Source organism: Bos mutus, chromosome 12 (assembly GCF_027580195.1).
Source record: "Bos mutus isolate GX-2022 chromosome 12, NWIPB_WYAK_1.1, whole genome shotgun sequence".
Lineage (NCBI taxonomy): Eukaryota > Metazoa > Chordata > Mammalia > Artiodactyla > Bovidae > Bos > Bos mutus.
The window spans coordinates 68,524,226-68,537,096 of NC_091628.1; the positions used below are offsets into that span (position 1 = coordinate 68,524,226).

At 37.6% G+C, this 12,871-nt stretch overlaps 1 protein-coding gene across 1 annotated transcript in view; it reads left to right on the top strand.

The window, feature by feature from the left end:
- The window catches only part of GPC6 (glypican 6), a 1,236,352-nt gene that overhangs the window by 842,442 nt on the left and 381,039 nt on the right, over positions 1–12,871 (top strand). Inside the window, exon 4 of the mRNA XM_005909238.3 lies at positions 4,902–5,067. Within this exon, the coding sequence (XP_005909300.1) occupies positions 4,902–5,067 (166 nt within the window). The remainder of the gene's footprint in view (positions 1–4,901; positions 5,068–12,871) is intronic.

Below are 12,871 nucleotides of genomic sequence, written 5' to 3' on the forward strand. Positions count from 1 at the left end.
TACTCTCGGCCGCTGACCCTGACCTCGGACGTGGAGTGACTCCTCTTGGCCGCCGCCCTTCAGGCATGGGGTCCTCCCAGCTTCTGCCCCTGACCTCGGACGTGGGGTGGCTTCTCTAGTTCGCACTTAGCGCGCCGGTCCCCTATTAAAAAGACCAAAATAAAAATAGTAATAATACCAAATATTGGCATGGATGTGAAGAAAACTGGATCTCTCATATATTGCTAGTGGAAATGTAGAGGACTTCACTCTTCTGGAAAATAGTTTGGCAATTTCTGGTAAAACTAAACACACAATAACCATTTGACCCATTAATTGCACTCTTGGACATTTATCCCAAAGAAATGAAAATTTATGTTTATGCAAAAACTTCTGCATGAATGCTTATAGAAGCTTTAACCCTAATAGCCAAGTACTGGAAACAACCCACGTATCCTTCAGTGAGTGAAGAGTTCTACAAATTTGGTATATCCAAACAATAATACTGCTCAGCAAGTAAAAAGAATGAATACATGCAACTTGGATGGACCTCAAGGGCATACTCAATTCAAAACAAAAAAGAAGCTTAAAATGTTACATACTAGTTGATTCCTACAATGATAAAGATATAAAGATGAAAAATAGATTAGTGGTTGCTTGGTGATAGGGACAAGGGGTGAGTCAGGAGCACAACAGAATGCTTTTGTTGTGACTGAAAAGTTCTGTATGTTGACTGTGGTATGGTTACACTAATCCATACATAGGGTTGCACTGCACAGAAGTATACACATGCACACACATACAAAGAATGCAGACTTAAAAAATCATGAAAACTGAATAAGTTCTATAAATTCATTAGCAGCAATGTATCAATGTTGGGCTTTCCTGATAGCTCAGAAATAAAGAATCCACCTGCAATGCAGGAGACCTGGGTTCGATCCTTTGGTTGGGAAGATCCCCTGGAGGATGGCGTGACAACCCACTCCAATATTCTTGCCTGGAGAATCCCCATGCACAGAGGAGCCTGGAAATGTCTATGAACCTTTGATATGGTTTTATGAGATGTTTCCATTGAAGGAAGGTGAGTGAAGGGTACCCAGGACTCTACTGGTTTTGCAAATTCTTATGAGTCTGTAGTGATTTTGAAATTAAAATAATTTTTAAGAATAATAGCACAATTATAAAATACTACTATACATTTTAAAAATAGGCGTAGCCTACTGGTATCTGAATGCAATTGGCATTTGAAACAACCTCTTTTCAAAGGCTTACTTCTAAAAGTCTTCAGTTTGAAGTGATTCATTTTTTTAAAATTTGAATTCAAGTATGCAGTTGTTTCACTTCAAAAAATATGGTCTGTGAACATAAAAGTTGCAGCTCTGTCCTCCACACTTTGTTTTCTTCTTCTTGAATGCCCTTTATTTGACCAGGAAGGATGTCATTTCCTAGAGTACTGAGAAAGCCACATTTAACTTGAACAACATTGTTCTTTTAGGTTATTAAGGGTATTCAATTTTCTCTGTTGGTTGCCACTCTGAGTTGGAGACTCTTCTGAAATGTCAGACTGAGAAAATTGCCCCAGTTCCAATACACACACATACACACAAATGCCACAAAACTTTGGAATTAATACAATCAATAACCTTTGAAAATGGAGTTAAAAGCAACAATTGAATGCTAAGATGTATCAAACTATCTTGTTCCCTTTTTCTTTGAATATCAATGTGGCCAGGGAATTGAGAACCACAATAGAGAGTTCAATTGAAAAAGCATTTACTGAATACCTAAATCACAATACCTTATAGTGATGTTCATATTATGCAAAGTGGTACAGGTTATAGTGATGAGAAAGAGTCCATACCCTCCAAAGGATGTCCTATCTGCATCTCCACTATTGACACAATGCTGGAGACCTGGGTTCAATCCCTAGGTCAGAAAGATCCCCTGGAGAAGGGAATGGCTACCCACTTCAGTATTCTTGCCTAGAGAATTCCATGGACAGAGGAGACTGGTGGACTAGTCCATGGGGTTCAAGGAGTCAGACACTACTGAGCGACTAGTAACTAGGCTTTATACTGGCACACTGAGTGAGAAACGGCAAAGCATTATATAACACCAATGACAAGGAAATCAAACATTCAGCAGAGTCAAAGGAAGAAATAGCTTAGCCACCTTGGATGAAAATAGGGTAGGTCTCTGGAGAAAGGCATCATCAGGTCAGGAGAGTAGTTGCGAGGCTATGAAAATTAAAGTTCTATGAACAATGGTTTGTAGGACTACAACCACACCAAATAAGTAAAATGTATAAGAATTCAGAATTTCACATACAGAATTTTTCTATTTTCTGTGAATGATGTGGGATACATGTGGATAAAGTATTTTTTTTTAATTCTGCCCAATTGTGGATAAAATTTGGCATTTTCAACAAAATATCCTATCTCAAAAAGTGAAACTTAATTGCTCAGTCATGTCTGATTCTTTGCGAGCCCCATGGACGGTATCCCTTCAGGGTCCTCTGTCCATGGTATTCTCCAGGCAAGAATACTGGAGTGGGTAGCCATTCCCTTCTCCAGGGGATCTTGTCAACCCAGAGATTGAACCCAGGAAGCCTGGCATGCTGCAGTCCATGGGGTCACAAAGAGTCTGACACGACTCAGTGACTGAACGACAGACAGCAATCCTGTCTGGAGAGGTAGATATGATGGTACTGATATGAGCTCAGAAGAAAAGTCACCAGACTCCTCTCTTTTGTTCTCATTTTCTGTTGGTTTTGTTGTTGGAAAATAAATCTTAGCATTAGTGGATACTAAACCATTCTCCATTTTTTTTAACATAAAAAGGTCAATTATATTCTACTGTGTTTATTTGATTTGGACTACTTAAAGTGCTAACCTTTATCATTGATCAGGTTAATTCTATTTTATTAAAGCCAACATTAAATTATCAGGAAAATTAAAAATCAAAAGGATAATCCTTTACTATGAAATGCATTAAAAATAAGGTGGATTAATGGATGGATAAGAAAGAGAGATACGTGAAAAAAAATCAGTGAAGAAAATTTTCATAAAATTTTGGAAAGAAAATACAAAAAAAATTAAAAGGATAACAGGAGCTTTTGGTGCATAGATAAGTAGATGATAGATAGATAATAGATGGCTTCATTTCTTGAAATAATAACTTGGGGACTTTGTCAGTTTTCTTGATCTGAATCAAATAGACTGTCAAATATTTCCCTAGCACAGATGGGTTTATTCAGGATCAGGAGAGAACTCAATTCAGAAAATGAAGGAGGGCACTTTTTGGAGGAGAAAAGGAAGTTGGGAGCTCTGTTCTAGTAAATAGAGTCCTTGGCTTTTCATTGGCTGGGTCCTTGTCTCTGCTATTGTTGCAGGTGTGAGAGCTCCCCCTTCTGGTCTCCCAACTCTATTTAATTGAGGTTTCTGTCTATTAATTTTTTACAGTGTACACCATAAAATTAAGAAAATGTTACAGAAACCAAAATCTTGCTTTAGAAACCTCAAATATGGTTTCCAGGCAAAGGATAAAACGACGGAGGTAAGCTATAGTAGTGGAAAATATCCATTTATATGGAAATACCTTTTACTGCCCTATCTTTACATTGGCGTCATGCTTTGTCAGTATCTGAAGTCTCTGGGCATGTAATTGTCACCTGGGGGCCCAGGTCTATCCAATAAGACTCTAACTCTCCAGGAGATCCAAACAATACAGATTAGACTTGTTTTCAGAGCAAGACCACAAGAACAGAAACAGGGTCTTGACTAAAACATCAATGTTATATTAAATGTCCAAAAAATATGTCACAAATGTTTGTATCTGGCTTCCCCAGTGGCTCAATGGTAAAGAATCAGCCTGCAATTCAGGAGACAGGTTGGATCCCTGGGTTAGGCAGATTCCCTGAAGAAGAAAATGGCAACCCACTCCAGTATTCTTGCCTGAGAAATCCCATGGACAGAGGAGCCTGGTGGGCTATAGTTCCATACGACTGCAAAGAGTTGGACATGACTTAGTGACTAAATAACATTGTTTGTATCCAGATTTGAAAAAAGGCTTTCTGTAGTTTTTTTTTTTTTTTTTTTTCTGGTTTTGGTCCATTCCATTTTAAATATTCTGTCCTCTTAAAAGTCAAATTGGAATTTTCAGTGAGTCTAAAAAAGACCTGATTGGTTTAGAATTGATTAACTTAGAACCATTCACTGCTTATCGTATTCAAGGCAAATAGCACTTCATTATAGGTGGATTAGTAGCTCCTCTGAATTGCTGCAAGGATTTCTCTTCATATTCAACCCTGGATCCATCTTCCAAAGTTCCCAGAACTGCAAAGCTTCAGATGCCTGAAGATGATGTCTTGGCAGTTCCACTGCTTCTCAACAAGCCTGGATCTCAGAAATCCCAGACAAGTTGATATTGATCCTTTTTAAAAAGTTATGTACAGAGGAAGTGTATCTGCCAACCTCCTTTAGAAACAGGGTCAAATAACCAGTTGGAAAATTTTCCAAAGGTGTCACATTAAACTTTAATAATACCTTCATTTTTATGGGGCTGTTAACTTTGGAAATTGCTTTCACATGCATTATCTCATTGCATGTTCTATTTCATTGAAAGAGTGTCTAGGTTTTAGGACTAAATTGCAATGACATAGATATCAAAATGTTGGCAAGGACAATTCAAGAAAAATGATTATTCCTATACTGAACAGAAGTATTAAAGAGGAATTGACTGACTCAAGATTAAATACTGCAAAGGATTAAGATTCTAATGGCTCCTTTAGCCTGCTGCCCAGCTGTTGAAGGTTTATCAGGGCCATTTCACTGTTTTCCATTTTCAAGGATAAAATGAGTCACTTCTTTTTTGTCCCCTTCCATCCTTCTTATTTCTGATTTTTTTTTTCAATAAATCTTTAGGTCAGCCCGACCCCAGGCTGCATCCGTGCCCTCATGAAGATGCTATACTGCGCTTATTGTCGAGGACTCCCCACGGTGAGACCATGCAACAACTACTGCCTCAACGTCATGAAGGGCTGCCTGGCAAATCAAGCCGATCTCGACACCGAGTGGAACCTGTTTATAGGTAAGGAGCATCACCACGGATGCCTGATGGGCAGGTCCAAAGTGGTGATGACTTGTAGAGACTAGGAGGGTTGAAACACACACACACAGAATGTTTAGACAATCATAAATATTATGTTGCATTTTTCTTCATTTTTTTAATCCTGAGAAGTAAGACTTCTTGGTCTATTGTGACGGACAGTCCTGTTGAAGATAGTATGAGCCAGCTGTAGTGCAGTAGCTGATCTGTCTGATGAAGATAGAAGTAATCTTGTTGAATTTCTGGGAGTGCCTGTGAGTAAGGGGACACATTAGAAAAAAATCTTGTTTCAAGAAAAAGCCCAGAGTCCTGTCTGTTTCTTATTTGTAGTGTCTCAGTATAATCACAGATATTAGTAAACACTTCCTTCCTTAAACATCAATGGTGAAAATAGCTCAATATTTTTGCTGAAATATGCAGATTTTCTTCCTCAGCCTCCAGAGAAGAATGTTTTCAGCACAGCAGCATGAAACAGTCTTCCTGTCTTTAAAAAGGAGGCGGGAAGGAGGTGGGGGAGATACAGAGTAGGCCTGTGAATCACTGCTGTGGTCTGGAGATGCAGAAACCACTCAGGAGACTGTACTGCCTAAAGATAGTTCCCAAATTGCTATCCAAGGATAAAAGGACAAATTTCATAGGCAGGCTTCTCCCAGGAAAATACACAGGCCTTGAAAGAGTAAATGTGTTTTCTCCCCCTCTGTCAAATGGCCTTCAAATAGAAGTAGTTTTCAACTGCATTTACTGGGGTTGCATTGTGACAAGCAGAGTGGGGTCAATAACAGTGGCATTCCTCAGAGGGACTTCATCATTTATGCAACCCTCTCAACTAGAAGGCTTGAGTAAAGTCTTCTGACATCTCAGATTTGGGTAGGAAAGGAAATAGGTGCATCAGAATGCAAAGAAACCTTAACAAAAATATGCAGTCAGCCTTGGCAGAAAAACTCATTAGCTAACACACTGTTTTGCTTATGAAGGCCAAAGAAAATGGTTGTAAAGTTTTAGAAAGATTTTAGAGTGGGTAGATCCAAATGGAAGTAATCTAACAAAGATCTCAGAAATCGTTACAGAGAGAATAAATTGATGTATTCCACTCTTTCTCTTCAGTGGGAGGACAAAATCTATTTGTATAATCTTGAGTTACTTCATTTGAGAAATGAGGGGGTTTTAAAAAAGTTAATCACTAAGGTACCTTTCTAACTCAAAAAGATGTGGTTCTTTGCTAAGATTTTTGTCCTTTGCTAAGATTTTGGAGAGGAGTATGAATTTTTTAGACACGTAAGCCTGAACTTCTAAAATATAAGTTTAGATGAATTTTGGCAAAGACATTCTACCTAAATAATACTAATTTAAAAACACTTGCATCCTTCATTCGCCTACTCAATTCAAAAGAACAAGTAATTCAACTGTAGTATATTGTATAATCATATTATCACTTACATATGTAAAGCCTAAACTGAAACAACTGTATAAAGCATTGAGTGGTAAAAGTAAAACAAATCTGTAAGTTAAATGCAAACTATAAATAAAGAAAGCTTAAGCTTACCACATTAAAGTACCCACAAAGAAATCTAAAAAGATTTACCTATTAAAAAAGCAGATAAGTCTCACAGCATCATCACTTTTGAATCATAAAAGTTATTCATACTGTTGGGTTAAAATTGCCATAATGCATAACACAGTCAAACTGTTTTGGTCAGCTTGCAATTTACTGGTGAAAGTAGGCATGTGGATTTTGTTAAATAGAGCAGGACATGATCAAAAATTAGAATATGGGCTTGTTAACTTGTAAGAGCAACAGTGACTTGTTGATTGGCTTTTTTTCTCAGTGTTGTTGGCTGTTTTAACATGAAACAAATCCTTATACTTCAATCAGCTGGTTTTCCTAGGTGCCAATTTGATGTGAAATGAAATGCCTAGAAAATCATTTGATTTAAAAACTAAAATTTGAACTTAAACCTATGATGGGGTTACCTGTGGTGTCTTACCATGTGTTTGAAGGGAAGCTGGTGGTTGGGCCTGCATTCATATATTTCATAGCCCTTGCTCCCCTATATCATTTTTTATTAGTACTAGAGATCGCTAAGAAAATTCTTCCAATTTTCCTACCTGTGGCATTGAGAATTGACCAGCTGCATAGACTTACAGGGCAAATTATGTTCTTGCTAATACTTGTCTGGATATGAGGTGTGAGTTCACCAGCTTATTACATGAATTAGTCAAATGTGCCAAGTCCATTTTCCACACAGATACATCCAAGATGGCAGTGTTACAGTGTTCACGAATGCAGCAGCAAAGGTCAGTGAGCAAATCAGTAATTCAACAAAAATTACATATATAGCCCTCTCTCTGCTTAGCACCTGCATCCCATCACTCTTAGACCGCTAGTGTCTCATCATCAAGCCCTTCATTCCTACTGCTGTCAACTGCATGTGCTGTCTCTGTCTTCCACATCAATGTCCTGGTTTATACATTTTACCAGTTGTTTTTTTATTATGTGCTCATCTAAACGGTTAACAGTGGCACGCAATCAACCAGCAGTCACAACGAGGATTGAATTGGTGGCACATTCTCATAATCTCTACAATGCCTCGAATTAATTGAAAGTGATTTGTAACGATTTAGAATTCAGTTGGTGTCTGCATCATGTCAAAAGAAAGACACTTTGCTGATAAAGTGAAATGTTTTAAGTGTTCAAGTAAAAACCCCAGTGGTATTCACATTCATTTCTGAAGTTCTGCAGTTTTTTTTTTAAATCCTAGGGAAAAAAATCAGGGTTCTACTTGTGGTATATTTTCATAGTTCTTTAGAAATTTTAGCTCTGTTAAAGTAGGGGAGACCCAGCTCAAAAGATTCTTATTAGTTAACTACTATTAAAAAAAAGAACTTTTTTCCTTTTTTAGGTAAAGCATTTTGTTTTTAAGTTGCTGGCAGCTTTGAAGAAGATGCTGCCAGCTCCATTGTAGGGCACTTGAAAGCCTGGGTTCGCCTCTCTCTGGAGGTGCCGCTGCTGCCTAGAAGCATGCGGGATTCCCCAGTACAAAAGCCCAGGCAGGCTTCAACCTGTGTCTCCCCCTTGCTGCATCCAAGCCCCCAGCCACCACTCCCAGAAGCAGAAGGATGTGAGTAGCTTTTAGCTGGTTCCCTCTTTGAAACCTGCAGAAGGAGAATTTGAGGATATTGACAATCTCTTTTAGGCACTTTCCCCAGGTGTTGCTATATATTCATACTCAGCTTTTTCTAGCCTGGTTTTTAACAGTTGTCTAAATGCAAAAGGGTTTTCTTGAAAAGTGTTTATGTAAATTAAAATTTCCTAGAGGGAAATGGATTGTGGACAGAACGTGCCGTTTCGGCAATATCCTGTGGTTCTTTTGAGTGTTTGGCATGGATACCAGCATTCCACAGATAAGAATGGTTCCACTGACGAGCAACCACATTGCAGATTACACCTCACTGGTGAGCACAGAAGTTAAGGCTGAAGTCACATTTTATAGCTACAATAGATCTTGCTTCTATTTTAAAATCCAGGATGCATGGAACAGCCTCCCCAAACATCTGGTACCTTCTATAACTAGAGAATAGAATAGACTGTGAGAATTAGGAAAAATAAAAGTTTTTTAGGTAAGGGGAGGCACATGTTGGTGAGACTAAAGATGGATTCCATGTTGTTCTGTACTTTTTTTTTAACACTGAAATGTTGCAGGAGGCTTATGACTATAAATAGAAGGTGAAATTATCTGTATAGTTCCATGTAGAAGTGAGACCTTACCATGTTTTTTGCCCAACACTGGAGCTTAAGTTTTTAGGTTATTCTAGTTTGTAAGATGCTTATAATCTTAACGTATTAATTCAACTCATTATATTGAGTAAGCTAGAAACACATGTTTTTTTGCCCTCAGGGAATTGAATGTAGTTAAATTAATTATAATCAACTGTGATGAGGTATTATAAAAATCAGAGGCTCAGGATCCTAAGTGTCTACTCCTCAGGGAGACTTAACTTCATCTGGGGGGTCAGAGAAGCCCTAGCTTGATAAGCATAGAATAAAGCACTCATTCTGTGACTAAGTATTGAATTATCATTGGTCAAACACAATTGATGTTGAGCAGCCGTAATGCATACAGTTGTTACCTTACAGGCTCCAAGTATTAGCAAATCTCTGTGATAATTTCAGTACATGTAGCATGATCTACCAGTGGTTCTTAAATACTTATTTGTTTAATTTTTGACATGGTTTATGATCCACTCTCACCACTATTGACATGGACTTGAACTGATAAGATTTGGAAGATGTGTATTCATTTTTGTCCAGAAAAGGTTGAGTTCCCTGATCTATTGATACCCTCCAATGAGAGAGAGACAGAAGAGCAATTTATATTTAATTTAGGCCTTAAGGCCTTGCACTCATAGATCAGACAAACCAATGATATCAAACTCTCTGGGCTGCTTCCTCCTTTCAAACCAACCAAGTCTCAAGGCAGAAAACTGCCTTGACATCAAACGTGAAACCTAAGGTAAGTACCACATCTGTGCTGGGCCAAGAGACAGTGCAGTGGATACTCTTCATTCATCCTCTTATTCATTCATAAATCCAGCACATGTCTACTATGGACCTTGCTCTGATTTAAGCAAGGGGAGTCAAGCCAGTAAGGCCCTGCCTGCTAAGAACAGGGCTCAGTACACGTCCATTGAATGGAGTGAATGGAAACAAGTAGGCAGAGCCATGGAAGCGAATGCAGTCAGAGGCTGTTCTGCGTTACTTTGTAGGTCTACTCGTTTAATGGAAGTGTGACTAATTCAGTCATTTAAAAAGTGCAGATCCCTGGATGAGTGCAGGGATGGCAGAAACAAATCAGGTAATGAGCCTGCTTCTTTCACTGTGACAGCTACTATCAAGTTGTAAATTAAAGCCAACAGCAAGGAAGGTGTGTTAGGTCAGTCAAAGGACATGTGTCACATTATAAATGGCCACTTGGGGACACAGATGACTTTCATAGCACCTGCAAGAGTCATTTCATTCTCAAGGTATTTACTGTATTTGCAACTTTCTATCTGGGGAAAATGTTGCTAGATAAACATGTATCATTTCTTATAAATAAACTTGGGTTCACTTTTTATAAAATATATGGACTGTGAGATGTTGCATTTCAGAAGGATATAGAATACACACAAGGAACTATTTCAAGCATTTGTGTAAGATGCTCCTCTTTCAAAGACTTTCTTAAGCATGAAATCCTATAATATAAATCTGATACTTTTTTTAGTTTTAAAGAATTCTATAGTAAATATGACCCTGGCTGATATATATAAATCCCATGTCTCAAAAACCTCTAGACCCTAAACATAGAAAATCATTTCAGGAACTGTAGTTAGCAACAAACTTCCAAGTCTTCTTCATCTCTGCTTTGTAGAAGACAAGAGCCTATTCAATAACACAGGCCAGAAACACAACTCTAAAACTGAAGAACAAAAGTCAAGGCAATTATTGTAGAATCTGATCTCACCGTTAGCTACAGAACTTACGTTTGCCCTTGTGCATTCTTAAAAGCACCAAGAAAGATTAAAAAAAAAAAGAAAAACAGAATTACTTTATTTTCTATCAGTTGAATCTAACCCCTCCCAAACCTCTGCCTTCCTTCTATAGTTATTGATTCAACATTTCTCGTTTCTCATGGACATTTATCATGTGCTGTGTTCTCTCTGTAATGCTGGCAGAATCCATAAGTAGTGCTAACTACTCACTGAGAAAAAAATAAAAGAAAACAGTTGGCTGGTACCCAGAAGCCTTTCATGAGCAGCATTTGTTATCAATTTCCCACTTTTGGAGAGTGGTTTCCTTCTGAACTCTGCATATGTGAAAATATCGCTACATGGCACGATGGGGTTAATGTTTTAAGGCTGCTTTAATATAGAGGGCAATTCAGCAAACTATACTGGGAAGGAGGCATTTCCCAACCTCTGAACACTTACTATTGCTCATCTTGAGGCAGCAACTCAAGGGATTCATGGCACTGCAGTTTCCATTCTGAAAGTCTCAAGCAGACTTTCCCATGGATCAAAGCAGGCAAAGCATGTGAACCTAAAATTACTTGGTGTAATAGACAAGTAGTCCTTCTAAGGTATGCATATGTATTTCCAGGGTCCCCAGTGCCAACTTCTGTTCATCCATCTCTTCCAGTTCCCACATACTCAACTTCTATACAATTTATAATTGTACTTAGTCCATTTCCCACAAATACGATATTCTAGAGTTTCAAGTTGGAATTCATGGTGCAGTATAATATGACACCACCAATGGCCTGCAACAAAGCATACCAATTTTTGCAAGTACAACATTCTTTAGGATACAAGATGTTCCGTTTATAATGGGAAGTTCACTGAAATACCTCCTCTGCCTTATCCTGCTCTCCAATTTCTATGAGAACCAGGGACAGAAGGATTTAGTTTACCAGGAGCAAGCCGAGCACATCAAAATGATTGAAAGTGGCTACAGAATTGCCTTTGTATTGGCGATTTTACATTTTGCTTTCAATTTACACTTCAATTTCAGTGTTTCCTATAGATAAGTGGTTTAATTTGACAATTATAGCAGAAAGTACTTGTTTTTAATAATTGACATCTGATTTTAGTAATGTGATAGTTTTCACTGTCATGTTTTCAAGTTCAAGCTACAACACAAGATGTCTGGTTTGGGGCATGCCAAGGGAAAATATTTGATGATTCTTTAGAATGGAATTCAACAGATTTCAAGTTAAATAGGTCCCAGAAATGCAGATAAAAATCAAACACTACGATTAGCCCACTGACAGTCTTAGCAATTCCAATTTCAGGAAATAAGAGGAATATGAGGTAGAAAAAAGGATTGTGTTGCACAAACAAGAAATATAAATAGAGCAAAGTTAGTGGATTGTTAAAGACAACATTAAAACACTATTGATGCTATGTATAAAATAGATAACTATTGAGAACCTCATGTATAGCACTGGAAATTCTACTCAGAGATCTGTGGTGACCTACATGGGAAGGAAATCCAAAAAGGAGAGGCTATATATGTGTATGTATAGCTGATTCACTTTGTTGTATAGTAGAAACTAACACAACACTGTTAAGAAGCTATACTCCAATAAAAATTAATTTTAAAAATTAAAATAACACATGATTGCTTACAAATAGTGACCTTATAACAAGTCCTAGGACCACTGTGACCAAAAGTCCTTCATGTGGTGAACAATTTAATGAATAAAGGGAGGAGGGGAATAAACTCCTAAAATATGCAAATCCCTTTGAGAGTCTTGATTAATAGGAAAATGAAAATCTTAATTTTAACCCAAGTAATAGGTCCTTGTACGATGCTGCCATACTTTATTAAAACATCTTAATAATAGTATTGTTAAACCAGGGTACTTAGATTTCATTTCCCATAAACATAACATTTATATTAACATAGATATAATTAGATCTTAAGTAGAAATATATTAGGTATAAATATGTCTTCTAATTGTTCTAAAAGTTCCTTTAATTTATTATTATCTCACAAGTAGAGCTACTGAAGTAGTTCCCTGGTGGCCTACTAGTTAGGATTCATACTTGCACTGTTGTGGGCCAGGTTCTATTCCCAGTCATGTAACTGAGACCCCAGAAGCTGTGCAGCCAAAATTAAAAAAAAAAAAAAAAAAAGATGTGCTAATCATGTCTTAATGCTTTAGTCATTTCCTCAGGATTATTTCCTTAACAATTATAAAATACCTCAGTTGGTAAAGAATCTGCCTGCAGTGCAAGAGACCTGGGT